Genomic DNA, 14,709 nt, shown 5'->3' with positions numbered 1-14,709 from the left:
ATCTTTGGGGATCTGTGGAGGGTTCCATGGCTCCGGTCAGCAACATATGTGTGGGTATGGACGGGACAAGCAAGGGGCCAGTTGTGGAGCTGCTTCCCAATGTCCTCACATGTTACCCTCCTCCCTAAGCAACACCATACATCAGAAGGATCTTGAGGTGTGGGATGATGGACCTTGCAGGCATCGGGGGAGCATTACGCAGTGCTCTCCCCTTTACTATGTTTGGACACTAGAAACACATTAAGAGATTTTGGATTTGGATGGTGGAGAGTTTGCTGTCAGCAAGCACTGGGGTGTTATACACCCAGCCACAATATGGGATGTCTTGCATCTCAGCCACAACCCCAATATTAATCAATTTTAGACATATATATCTTCAATCATAGTGCATTTCATATGGCCATATACACGTCTCCAGTGCCTGAATTGGTGGTGTGGAGATGACCTAGCACTTTGCGGTACACTTAAGTGGATGGAAATAGCTGCTTGGATAACTCGGTGGGTCAATCTAGTGATTGGAAAGAATGAAAGATGACTCTCTACTGACACTGTCCATCCACTCTGACTTTGCTTCAGAAGATCCATAGAAAATCATGATAGAAAAAAAACAGAAACAAGTGTGTCTAATTTGTAGAAACATACCCTGAAAGATATAAGACAAATTATTGAGCAAAGCATGTTAATACTTATCATAAATATGTACTTTTTTGCCAGTGTAGAGTTTGAAATTTTTTAACACTTATTTCATTGAACATCTAAATTGTCACAGTAGTAAGCCATAAAGCAATCAAGGGTTGCTGCTGTGCTATTGTAGAGTTGAAAATAAATTTCCATTCCAGTCAATGTTTTTTTTTTTTTTTTTTACATTTTTCTTAAAGAAAGAAACTTTGTGTGTGCACACAGACTTAAGAAGTTTGCCTGCCGGAGAAAGTGGCTCCTGTCAACATTCATAGATTGAAATGTTGACGATCAAAAGGAATAGGATATATCAATTATGTCTAGGGATAGATTTTCCTTTCAAACTGAGGGGGAAACAATTTTTGGCCATCATTACTTTCAAAGCTATGGGCCTGGGGAGTTTTCCCTATGTGGCTTGGCAGTTTCTCCGTTTTACTTTCCCTTTTTTCTCTCCTGTGGAGGAAATCATGGCCCCATACTTCCTTTCTTTTGCATCGTATTGGAAAATATTAATAAACTTATCTTCAAAGGGCGACTTTGAGCTCTGTGAAAGCTGCCATAATCTATGATGATGAAACATTTAAATATATCCTCACACACGAATGCATACACATACACACCAGCATGGAGACGCATACAGAAAAGACCTAATCTTGTACAGGTGTGTGCACACTTACATGCACGGAAACACAGAAATGCAGTGAGGAGGTCATTAGTGACCCGAGGAATGTAGAGGTCAAATCTTAAAAGACCTGGTTGATAGAGGGGATGTATAAGATCAAAGGAGAAGAAGAGGAGAGAGAGAGGGAGAGATGGATGGAAAAGAAGCATAGGATAAATAGGATCAGAAGAGAGAGGGAGAGGAATAAGAGAAAGATGAGTTTGTGAATGAAAGCGGAGGTGTGGTGCAGAAGGAGGAAACGTAAAAAGAAAGTGTTGAGGAAAGGTATAAAGAAAGAAAGGGGGCTGAGGGTGGAGGTATGGAGTGTAGAAACAATACAGATAACTCAACTTGACAGGTGTGTGTATTTGTGTTTAAATGGTAGGTTTTCAGCCTGAAAGTGAAAGCTTCTGCAGTGATGAGAGATTTATGCATGTGGTGCGTGTGTGTGTCTGTGTGTCTGCGGATTCCTGCTAAATAAGACTGAGTGCATTTTAGAAGCCACAAAACCCACAAGTTATTGGAGTCATTTCTTTCAAAATGTGGAAAAAAAGAAAATCATTTGGGTTTTCATATCTACAATAGGAAATCGTTTTTACCACATTTCACCACACCAAATCAGAGAAAAATACTAAAGCTCAATGAAACTTCTCATCTTAGGATAGCACAACATCTGTTGAAAAACTGCCTCATGAATAAAATAAATGTTCTAATATTTCACTCACATTATTGTAGATATGACTTGGTCCATTTTTATGGATGGGTGATATGGTTTTAGCAAAATAATCCAACTTCATCTTACTATGCATCTGATACAGTTAATAATGATCATACCAGCTGAGCCAAGCTAATAGACATTTTTGGACATGACATAAAACTTCTGTGGAAGCATCTTCATCTTACATCCACCACTGCTACCGAGAGTCAGAACAGTGATCCAAAAATAATATTTCTTAATCCCTTTCTACCCTGTTCAGACAATTTCCACTTTAAAATTCCATTACCAAGACATGTCAATGTTATCTATAAAGCTAGAAAGATATTTGCCAAAGGAGTAAAAACCAAAACAGTTTTTGCTCTCAAAAGTTAGGGATTATGGTTGTTTTTCATGGGTCAGAATATAAACTATTTTATACCCTAAACTATGTCTCTGAGTTAAGAATTTACTCATTAGTTTCACCACACAAGGCTGTTAATAGATATAATTGGATGATGATCTAATGCTCGTTGACTTTTTAATGTTTGCCTGTGCAAACATTAAATACAACGTGTACACTGTTTGGGTTTGACATGTTTAACAAAGATTGATGCATTCACTGCTGGGTTCTCTGCTTTCTTTGTCTAGACAGATTTTATGCATGAGCCATTGTAAGTTTGAAAGTCCTTATTCTTTAAAAGATCAACTGCATCGTTTTAGGTAGAGACAAGCATGTTCAGAAGATAAAAATTATGTGTACATCAACTTGTGCATGACACGAATATGCAGATGATTTAACATCCTGTCGTGTTGTCCCGTGAAGCTTCGATAGTAACTTTAAAGGGGAGTCTTTCTCTTTCCTTTTTCGTTACCCTTTCTTTCGGTATAATTGATTTGACTTTTTTTGCACTACTGGTTTCTGGTAGAAATCATTGGACTTCCCTTTGCCTGAAACATCTTCATGCATGTGCAAGATAGAAGTAAGAGTTGTGTTACTGTGATAACATCAGAAAGACAGAGGGAAACAGAGCAATGTTCGGAAGACTTCATTTGTACTTGGGAGAAAGCCAAGGCTCATTGAATCGGCTGCAGTAGCGTGTGTGTGCGTGTGTGGGTGTGTGCACGTGTGTGTGCGTGTATATATACTTTGATACACTTGTTACAACACATGGTTTTCTACTCATACGCAGACACACTATCAGTCATAAGACAAAGAAAAACACCCACGCAGAAAGATGTGCTGCATGCAGGCACACACATGCTCCTCTTTAGAATCTCATTAAAACTGCATTGGAAATTAAGTTACTGGAGTGCTCTAAAGCCAATGCCAGCACTTGCAATTAGAAAATCCGGTGCTAGCCAAAGGCCTTACCATGCAAGGAGCATATCATTATGTTTGCATGTTGTTCACATTACAGCACACTCACTCATTGATAGGAACCCTCACTCACTTTTTATTTTCTGTACTTTTGGGTGCAGAGTATATGTGTTGCCGACAATATTTAGCCTAAATACTGTTTATGTACCTCGTCATCTAAGTTGCTATCGTATTGTTTCTTGTCATGCCATGTATTCTGATGTATCCGAAAACTAAATTTTTATGAGTTTAAGTGTGACAAAATGAACATTTCCTGAAACATCAAGTTCTGTCACTGAATGTTTGCAGGTTACCTAGGATGCATTTCAACTCTGTACTGTGTATGTGTATTGGGATAAAGGGTGTATGATTCAGAATTTGCATCTAGGGTATTTTATTTGTGAAGTCATATTCTGATTCTACACTGTCATTCTGGGGATGAAAACTTAATGCTCTTTACACAGTCACAGAGAGTTACTTGAAATCATTTGGCATGCCACTGTGTGTGAATCTTTATCATAGCAGACAGTGGCTACATAGTATAGAAAGAGACAAAGTAACCTTATCAAGTATTTGTTGCAATGTTCAGGTATGTACATTGTGCAGAAGAAGTGAATATGTGGTGGCACTCGTGCCACACACTTTTTTGACGTCTGAGCAATCTGTGTATTTGCTTAGCTAGATAACATATTATATTAAAGGACTTGTAGAAAGACATTGTTGCTATTTTACTACACAGTTCATACTCTTCTGAGGGTCTTTATCTTATAAAATCAGTCACATGCTGATACTGTGCTGTTTCACATGATTCCTATGCAGCCAGTGCATGGATAAACAGAGACAAATGCAAGTTAGTTTAAGAAATGTTGGTTTTTGCTAACAAAAGAAAAATTTATACACAATGCAGAGTTTTTAAGAAGACACAACCCTAAATATTTACTTGCAGAAGTTTAAACAATGTGCTCAGTTTCTGGAAAATGGAGTCCAGTTTGTATTCAAGAATTACAACTTGAATGTAAATGATCAGACTGAACATGCAGTTTTATTTCATGTAATAGTTAGTGGGTAACAGCTTAACGTGCTATATACAACGCAAACCAGTTTTACAAGATCTGGATAAACAAAAAGTTCACATGAAAACAGTTATGGTGACCTAACTTTTGTACAACAAAAATGACCTGTTTTGTCAACCTATGTGCCGCAAATATGCACACACAGTAATGGTGTAAAGCTCATAAACTGCAAGTGCAGAAACTCAGATTAAAGACACTTTAAAAAATGATCAAAGTATTTCCAGGGAGACAGAAAAGTGACGTAATGGACTGACAGCAATTGTTTTTCATTTCTGTGTCTTAGAAAGAAGTACAGTTGGAAATCACATGATTGAGATGTTATTGCACATATGTTTTAACTTTCCTCTTGCCTTTTCATTATTTTCCTTTGATTACCTGTCATTTGAAATGATCTGAGCAGAACGTCTGCGATTGTTTATTTTACTTGATGGAAAAATGTTCCATTGGCCAGTTGGCGTGTTAGCTTTTGTTACGCCAAAACAAGTCCATCGTTGTCAGTGCATTGTGTTCGCTCCTCCAGCACTCAGCTGCATTCAGGGCTTTTGCTGCCAAATCTGTATGAGATTTCAACAAAAAATTGTTACTATTTCTCTTCGTAATCGGTGATCCCAGTATAATATTTTTCTAACCGTAATTGATGCAGTGTCTCTTTAAAGACACTCTACAAAGCTTTCTCCCCAGTCTTTTTGGCAAATCCAACACTAAGCTAACACACTCCAGAGCGAGAGCTTTCAACTGAGCCGCTGAACACTCCAAATCTCCACATGTGGGAATCTAACTGTGATGATGTTTGCTCTAGACACACACACCCACCCCACTCCATTTCAACAAGAGGGGACATTTCCATGACAAAGGACAATTATTGACTTTCATTGGCTCCGCTCGCTTTGATATCAGCTAGGGGTGTGTCTGTGTTTCTCTCTGTGTGTGCAAGAGGGGCGGCGAGTTAGAGGACAGCAGCGGAGGAGAAGAAACGCAGGGACCTGATGAAAGGAGCCGAGTGGGAAAATGCACCCACTGACCCTAAGTGCACTAATAGGACTGGAAGATAACAGAGAAAACACAAAACCAAATTGTTTTAAAGTTTGTTTTTCCTTCCTTTCCTTACATTTTTGCAGTAGTTTTATAAATTTCTTTCCTTTTTATTGATTAGATTTTAAAATACAGAAATTTGACTGATCCTCACCCCCACCACATTGCCTTCCTCCTCCTCTTCTCTTTGCTGCCATAATTTAAGGGGCTGAAAGGCATGGTGAGCGGAGAAAGAGAAGAGTAGGGAGCGGAGAAAAAGGGGAGACCCTGCAGATGAGGGCCTTCCTTCACGGACGTGGCACAGATGTGAGGGTGTTTTTTGTGAAATGAGCTGGGGAGGGGCAGTGATAGGCTAATTTGAGAAGAATAAAGACAGGGTACTTTTCATATGCAGAGCACCACTTTGATGCGCGGCTGATGAAAGCTGGAAGGAGCGCAGAAAAGAGGGTGATGGAGGGCTTCTTTGTCCCGTAACAAGAAGGCATCTGCTCTCTGCTGCCCCGCTCTCTTTGGCAACATAGAGGGTCCCATAATGGGACGGCCCAATAAAAAAGTGTCTGCGGAGCACCTTAGAATACTGAACGCAGAAAAAAAAAGGGACTGTTGCTTTGGTCTGCCTTATTAGCATCACCATTTTTGTATTAAGCCAACATGTATTTGACTGAAAATCTCTTACAATCCACTAAGAATACATATAGAGCACAAGTTTGCACTAAATTAGAAAAATATGTTGCTAAATATTTTTTACTAGTAATTCAAAGAAGTTTTTTTTTTTTTTCTCATGGCCACAAGTGAAGTTGTTATTAAGCTCAATCAAGATCAGTATTTAAACCACAAGCATTGAAAGTATTACAGTAAAAAAGAATTGTGTTACATAGTTTTCTTCTCAGTTGCAGAAAAAGACAAACTGTACAGACATGCACAAAAAAACCCCATTCAATTACAGCCATGTTGTCTCAGGGCAACTGCAAGTATATCAATTTAAATGCAAGTAAATGCAAGTATATCAGTTTAAAGTTGTAATGTTGGGCATCATCTACTTTAACTACCCTCAAAACTTAAGATAAATCCAACTTGTATTAACGTTACAGACTTATGTGTGCTGAAAAAGTAAAAGTCTTTTGCCTAAACTTCTTAAATATTTTTTTTCCTATATAAATATTTTGGTGGGAACGCTTTCTTACTGTAGTTTACTGTACTGAAACCAAAACATTTATTTTCTAAATGCAGTTTCAGTTTTAAAAGAGAAAAGGTCAGTGTTTTCAACCTGCCTGAAGCCAGGCCACTGTCCTTCTACACTCCCATGATGGAATATAAAAGCTAAAGCATAACACAGTTAAACATTTGTGTGTTGAAATTGTATTTGTGAGAAGGAAGACTTTGGGTGTAAATTTGAATGAAAAAACAAACAAAAAACAAATCAATATTTGGTTGCTTTGCTCTAGGTGATCTTTGCCCTGAACCAGACATTATTGCAGCAGGAGTCACTGAGAGCAGGAAGCCTTCGGGTCCCGTACACAACCGAGGACCTAATCAGACACTACAACTGTGGGGATCTCAATTCCATCATCTTCAATCATGACACATCACAGGTCTGTCCAGTGAATCTCATAACTTGTGCTACCCTTCTACTAATAACACCCTGCTTAATACATGTAACATTTTCACCTATCAACATTTAGTTTATCTTACTGACATGGCCATTATCCTTGCTTTCTTTACAGTTCAAGTCAAAGTTCAAAAATCTCTATTTTTTAATCATTATGAAATGAATGGCATTTTTTATTCCCTGTCAAAGGTGCCTAACTTCAACAATGTGACCCTGCGACCAAGCGAGCAGGTGACTGCCCAGGAAATCGATGCCTACTTCCGACAGGAACTGATTTACAAGAGGAATGAGAGGATGGGCAAGAGGGTGAAAGCCCTGCTGGAGGAACACCCAGACAAGAGCTTCTTCTTTGCCTTTGGTGCAGGTTGGTCTTTGATTATTATAAAAACTAATGTGGATTCAAAATGTGATCACACAAGTGAATGGACTGCAGTGATTCCAGATATGTAATGGTTGCTTTTGAGACATTGCTCGATATAAAATTAGACCTATCCAACATTAGAGGAGACATGTGGGATTTACAGTATTTCGCTTTTACTGCACTTTTAACATTCAGTGTCTCCAGGAAGTGCCAAGTCTGGACATTTAAAATCAAGTGGGTTAGATGAACTGATCAGTGATAAATGTGAACACTATCTACATAAGCACCTGATCACAATCATTAGAACTGGCAAAAAGTTTAAAGTTTTTACATCTTGTTCTAGAACTGACATTGATTTTTGTAAACCTCCCTTCAGACCCATCTCCTAATAAACATTAGTAAATATAGTGGAAGGATTTCCCAGTAGAACTGAAGATGATATCACTGCAAAGGGTGGGGCTTATGTCATGTTAAACCCTACAGATTAGGAATACAAAGCCAGGTGTGTGAAAGTAAGTCGCCCAATGATTTTAGCAATATAAATTATGTCAAACATGTCCCATCTCATCTATTTCTGTATCAGTTTGAATATTTAAAAAATATTGGATATGTTTCTGTAAAAAAGAACAATCCAGAGTTTTTGCCACTTCAGTATACAAATTTTGCACATAAACAATAGTTTCACTCTACACCCTCATAAAATTATTTGTTTTAACTTCATGTATTATTATAAAAAGAAGTAAAGCATGGCTTGTTCCCATTTCAAATAAGTAAAAAAAATAGCTAAATTATTATATGAATAGTTGACAAATAAAATGTGTTTTTACAAAACCTAAACATATCTAAGTGTGATATAGTGCTTACTTAGTTCTGGACAAAAATTGATTGTTAAATTTAACCTTAATTTAAAGAGAGTTATATTTAAATATATCATGATAAAAAGTGGCTTTAGGTTTGGATCTCAATCTTTTTCAGTTCTTTATCCAAATACTTTAATCAGATCATTTTTTGTAATTTGTAAAACCTAATTTAATCTAAGAAATTAGAGGATATTTAGGTTTTATCAATTATAAATACCAGCAGAATTCTTTAAATTCTTCTGTCAGTATAAGAGACTCAAATATGTGATATAGTTTTCCTCTAAATCACAGATGTGTATCTGTCGTTCAGATCCACTACCTTCAGTGGATTCTATTCATTCTCTCTGGTTAGAAACTTTATATCTTTGGCAAGCAGCCCTTTTTCCTAGTGGCTTTGTGTGAGACCTTTGACTGGCTAATTAAAGCATCCATCCCACCGAATACAGCAGTCGGGCATAGGTATTTGAGAATGACTTACTATTACCTATTGAAATTTGTATTTATTCTACAAAATGTGTAACAGTTATCAAAAGATTTATATATAAATCTAAGTGTTGAATTGCTTTCCCTGAGGAATAATTGTATTCAAAAATTGGATTATCAGGCATACCATTGAATGGGGAGACGACTGTTTGCAAAGTACATCTTATGTGAACTGCACAGAATAACTAATGGTTTTTGCAGCATCTGCTATTTTAGAAGAGGGTATCATGTTCTAGTGGCTAAAAACAAAATTCGAATTTTCCTGCAATGATATCATCACATTTATTATCTTTCCCTGGTCATTTCCAAGCAGAAAATCAATGGGAATTTTGCAGAAAGAGAGACCTTCACAGTCTGCTGCTCTCTGAACTGGCAGGAAACAGCTGAAGAAAAGCAGGCACACACACCCGAACACACACACGCACACACAAGTCCTAACAAGGAGTATATTTCACAGTGTGTCCCTAAGGAGGTGCCTTTAGAAGGGCTTGGTCTCTTAAGGTGTGTGGTTGGGTGTGTTGGGGCGTGTGCGTGTGTGTGTGTGTGCGTGAGCTGCTGAGTGAAACTGATACGGCCAATCAGCCCAGAAGCACTAGTCGTAGACATACAGGGGGCAGGTTAGGTCGACATGTACAAGCAATGGGATGGGGCACATTAGGGTACTCACACACACGCAGCACGCAAACACACTGAGAACACACATAAAATGTATGGTGAGCTCTACCCATACACACAGAAACCCCAGCCAGAAGTCATTTCCAAAACTAACCTGGCTAAAATGTGTCCTTAATTATATAGAAGGGTCAAAGGACACACACATACATACACCTAATACAATAGAGCCCATTATGTCAGCATACCCACTTTTCTGTTGCCATCAGCTGTGAAACGTATCAGTCACCATCTCTTGTTCAGTTGAATTAGTATAAAAGGATGTTTCAACAGGTTAAAGGTTTAGCCACTTTCTGCAATGCATTTTCAAGCTTATGCTAATCCATAATTAGCTGAAATGTACTCAATATTGGACTCCACATTTGAGTCAGTGGAATTTGGAGTTGTGTTGCTTAAGGACCAGCGGCATATGGAGCATATTTCTCTTCCCAAGTAATGATCCAGTCAGTGTGCAGAAGCTGCCAAAGCATATTGACTGATGCTCCGTGGAAAATAACTGTGGGCTTTCATTTTTGCCTGCAGTAAGCTTTATTGCCACAACAACTCAACAAAACAGTTTATAAATGATAATTTAATTCTCGACAGAGCACACAGTTTCATACTGACCAGACTTTGCCAAAGAAAACTAAATATATAAATAGGTCTGGATGTCCTGCTTATCTGTGTTTATGAAACTTGACCCCAATGCCTGCAGTGTTTATGCTATAGTAATTTCTGTTTTCTTTTCATATATTTTCATTACATGCCACTACCAAAAAAGAAAGAGTCCCACTGAATACATAAAACAAGTTATCTACTGTTAGCCAGCTGTGCTATGCTCTCTTTTAATCAAAATTGCAGGCTTTGCTATTTTACGACAGAAGTGCTGCAACATGTTTTGGAAAAGAAAGACTATAAGGCTTGCCTTTGATATTATTCTATTTGTGTATTTATGTTTATTGAGCCTGTATTTAACCATTGAGATCCAGATTTATTTTACAAGAGTTTCCTGGCCAAGAAGGGACACAGCACACATCATAATGGGCAAGACAAATAGACAATAACAAACATAGACTCTATAAGTATATAGAGTGCAAACAAGTTGACAATAAAATGCAGTTCTTATTATTACAGTAACAATTCAAAATTTTAAATACAACACAGTTAAAAGTATCTCTGTCGTTGGTTTCTTAAAATTAAACTGATATTGGGAAAAAAAAAAACTTAGATTTTTCTAACCCTGCATCATAAATTGTGTTATGAAACATTACAGGCGACTTGAATAGCATCTAAACTTATGCTGCACTCCTACCATCTTGCTGACCAAAGATGATCACCAACAGTCATCTTACCTCTTTGTGTGAATGTTAGTATGGTTTGTGTCTCTATTTGAAAGTTATAAGGGCTGCACAATATTAGAAAATCTTGGGCTGGGAATAATACTGGTAAATATTGTTATGACAATATCAGTTGCTATATAGCGTATGTATTTTTCTGTTCTTCTCTCTTTCTCATCTGTGCTTCCATCACTCTGTCATCTTTAGCATTTTGGAAAACATAATTAGTGTCCAACGTGAACATCCGCAGCCATAACACTCTATCCAACTGGCTGAATATTGCATTACCATGAAAAATGCAAGTTCATAAGACCTAGAATGTTTCAGTCAACAATTATTGCACTCCAAACAGTCCTTTTACAATGTAAATATTGAAAACACTGACATTGCAATGGGGATATATTCACAATATATTGTGCAGCCCTTAAAAGCAAGTTCCGACAGTTTTAGTTCAGATTGCAAGACATTCCAAGTGAAGGAGGAAATGACATCATGACCTAGATAAATATCTTTACTTTTTCTTTCATGCAAAATATGATAAATAAACATGTACTAGTTCACAACTCAGTTTTAAGGTGAACTACTAACATAAATTATTTAATTTCAACCCAGGTGAACTTGAATTATGATGTAGTTCTTGTCAATGGTCCACTGATACAATACTGTACAAGGACAAAATACAGAAAACTGATAGAATTTTCTGTATCATGTTAGAACCTAACCTGTACTGTGATTCAGTCCATTATGTTATAATCATATTCTCTTCTATACCCTGTGACTGTGGAGTAGAGAATGAGTGTGTTTACATGTTGGTGAAGTTGATTTTTAAAAATCCAGTTTAAAAGTGTGAATCTATTCATGTTTTGACTGAATATGCTTAGCACACCATGCTTCTCCTAAAAACTCTGCTCCAAAACCACAAATTTAAATGTTTGCGGCAGCGTAATTGCCAGTGTGGCTGACATGCTGTAACAGTTACTATGCACTGAAATGTTTGAGTCCTTTCACAGACAATTAGGGTTTGCCTTTGGATCTTCCACTATTTAGCTTGGTTGGAGCTCTCTAAAGTGAATACTTCTTGGTTGGTGAGCTGTTTAGTGCTTCGGGTCGACTGTAGCAGATGGATGTCTTGGACTTTGACCTGGCTCTAGGCAGAAGATGACATGAAATTTCCCAGAGCTCTCTGACTTCTGGTGTGCAACTCTGCACAGGAGAGTGGGAAAATACTTACCTAAAATGTGAAACATCAAGCCACACAGGCATGACCATAATTAAAATGAAAACTATGGTACAAGTGAAAAAAAATAAATAAATCAAAAATTTGGAGGGGTTTGGAACTAAAAAATAATGCTTGCCAGAAGAAAAAAAAAATCTAACCATGTGTTTTGTAACAGTAGTATGCTTCAAAGAAATTTCCTTGGAAGAGCACATTAAAGTGAAACATGGAAATTAAAAGTATTGTCCCTAGTCACGTACATTTTTCTAATACTATGTTGGATAATTACATTAAAATCCAAGTACTATGCATTGTTTATTTATTTTTGAGATATGTTGAAATTCCCCTTTTTGTCTTTGGTAATTTAATATAAGTAATAGATCCCACTCTAAATTATTCTTTTACCTTAAAGACGTACAGTCACACTGAAAATGTGCCACTTTTCTCTATGGAGATTAGAATCCTTTTATTTTCTAAACATTTTTAATTATTTTAGTATACATGGAAAGGTTTAGGTGAGTAGCTATTTCCTTGTCAGTATTTATTAACAAGATAAATTATGAAAACAGTTATGAAGATATTTAATTTTGTTTTGTGTTGAGATAAACACATGAGAATGATTTTTACTTGCTTTATTTCCACCAGTACAACAGCTGGTGGAAAGCTGGTGGAAAGCTATATATTTCTCTTAATCTATGCAATATGAGTGTATCATCAATCTTAGGATAAGAAAAATAGATTTCAGGTTAATTATGTACGCAGAGCAATGCAAAAACCAACACCGGCATAGAAACTCTGGAAACAACTTTTTAGAACACCTTAAAGTCACTTTTTATTTGTTTTTATTTAAACAGGCTTGAAATAAATGTACATATTCGGATTTCTTTTTGAATGTTTAAATTTTAAAACATTCATTCACAATTGGAATTATTTTAAATAATTTAAGTGTTTCTTTTGCTCTGGTCATAAGTCAGTAGGATTTCCAAGACTTTGAGGATATCATGCAGCATTTTGAATATTCGTGAACAGCTGGTACAGAGTCAGTTTCTTAGACCAGTCAACATACATATTTAAAAAAAATAAACAAACTATGACGCATTAGCTTCTGTCTTCATTGTATGCGAGACAGTCATTATTTAATAAATAGGCATTCTTAATTAAATTTCCAAGCGTAATTTCCAGTCTGAATTTGCTTCATGCCTGGCCCGAATCCCTCCTGTCTGTAGCTGCTGTGCTCCGTCTCTCTCGTGTTTTTTCTTTCCCAGATGGTGTGAAACTCAAAAAAGTGCTGTTTTTCCGCAGCACCTCACCCTCATAAACAGCCAGTTTACAACTGTTTGGGGTAGTCGCTGACACGAGTACACACATGTCATCCAGCGCTATTAACATGCAGACCAGACCCACCACACACACATACACACTGGGTGGGGAAACAGCGACAGGCAGGGACTGAAGCGTCTGCCAAACCTGGATTGCCTCCCAGATTTAAGTTTGAATGACACCTTTATGTTCGAATGTTTTATTTCAAGAGACTTATTTTACTTTTATTACTGTAGCAAAGGGAATTTTTGCAACTGGAGGACAATCCATTTTGTTGTTACTCTATTTTTTTTATCTGTTTTTGTGCCGCCTAATGGCAAATTGTAAATTCAATTGGCTATTCAAGAATGGAATTCATATCTTACAAAACAGAGCAATCAAGTTTTGCCACATCCAAACCAATATGATAGAATAATCTATATTATAGTGTCTTGGAAAATTATTCATACCCCTTATACTTTAAAAAATATTTTGTCCTGTTACAACTACAAACTTTAAGATGTTTTATTTTGTTTTTTTGCTATAGACCAATGCAGAGCTCCACATGCACATTTGGAAGTTGGGAAACCATTTAAAAATAAATGTCTGCATAATTATTATTAAGCCCCTTTTAATTTGACATACCAAATAAAATCCAATACAACCAACTGCCCTGAAAAGTCAGCCATTAGCTACCAGAGTCCAGCAGTGTGAAATTTAATGTCAGTATAAATTCAGCTGTTGTGTGAAGGCCTTTGATGTTGGTTAGACAACATTACTGAACAAACAGCATCTTGAAGACCAAGACACAAACTAGACAGGTCCGGGATAAAGTTGTGGGAACGTTTAAAGCAACCAGAGTTCATTTATCAAACAACATCCTGAACTTTGAAGATTTCTCAGTCACTATTCAATCAATCATCAGTAAATTGAAAGACGTTAACAAAACTACAAACCTACCAAGACATGGCCATTCACCTGAATCGTCCGTCTGGGCAAGGAAAGTGTTAATCCCAGGACCACCCAAGAACTCTGGAGGAGCTGCAGAAATCACAACTCAAGTTAAAGAATCTACAGTCAAAGCAAAAATGCAATAGTCTAGATGAAAGCCCTTGTCCAGTCCTTTTCTAGACCTAAATCCCATTAATTGTGAGATTTGAAAAATGGGTTTTCAAGAAACTCTTTGAATGAACTTGATCTATCCTGCATGGGAATCATCAAATGTTTCAGTCCCTAGATATGTAAAGCTAGTGAAAACATAACCAACAAGACTTGCACTGTTTGGACAATTATTAACCCAAGGTGGTATAGGAGGCATGAAGGGTTTTGCAAGGTACTGTATGTAAAGCAGATTTGTTTTTCTTCTGGAGTCTTTAATCTTAGTTTTAGTCATAT

The 14,709-nt window shown here is 37.0% G+C and overlaps 1 protein-coding gene across 1 annotated transcript in view; it reads left to right on the top strand.

Annotated features, from left to right (window-relative positions):
• Positions 1–14,709, top strand: part of trabd2a (TraB domain containing 2A) — a 52,092-nt gene that overhangs the window by 21,207 nt on the left and 16,176 nt on the right. Inside the window, exons 3-4 of the mRNA XM_032568901.1 lie at positions 6,944–7,090; positions 7,297–7,471. Of these exons, the coding sequence (XP_032424792.1) occupies positions 6,944–7,090; positions 7,297–7,471 (322 nt within the window). The remainder of the gene's footprint in view (positions 1–6,943; positions 7,091–7,296; positions 7,472–14,709) is intronic.

Source organism: Xiphophorus hellerii, chromosome 8 (genome assembly GCF_003331165.1).
Source record: "Xiphophorus hellerii strain 12219 chromosome 8, Xiphophorus_hellerii-4.1, whole genome shotgun sequence".
Classification (NCBI taxonomy): Eukaryota; Metazoa; Chordata; class Actinopteri; order Cyprinodontiformes; family Poeciliidae; genus Xiphophorus; species Xiphophorus hellerii.
The sequence above is the reverse complement of the archived record's forward strand: the minus strand, read 5'-3'. Positions and strand labels throughout refer to the sequence as shown.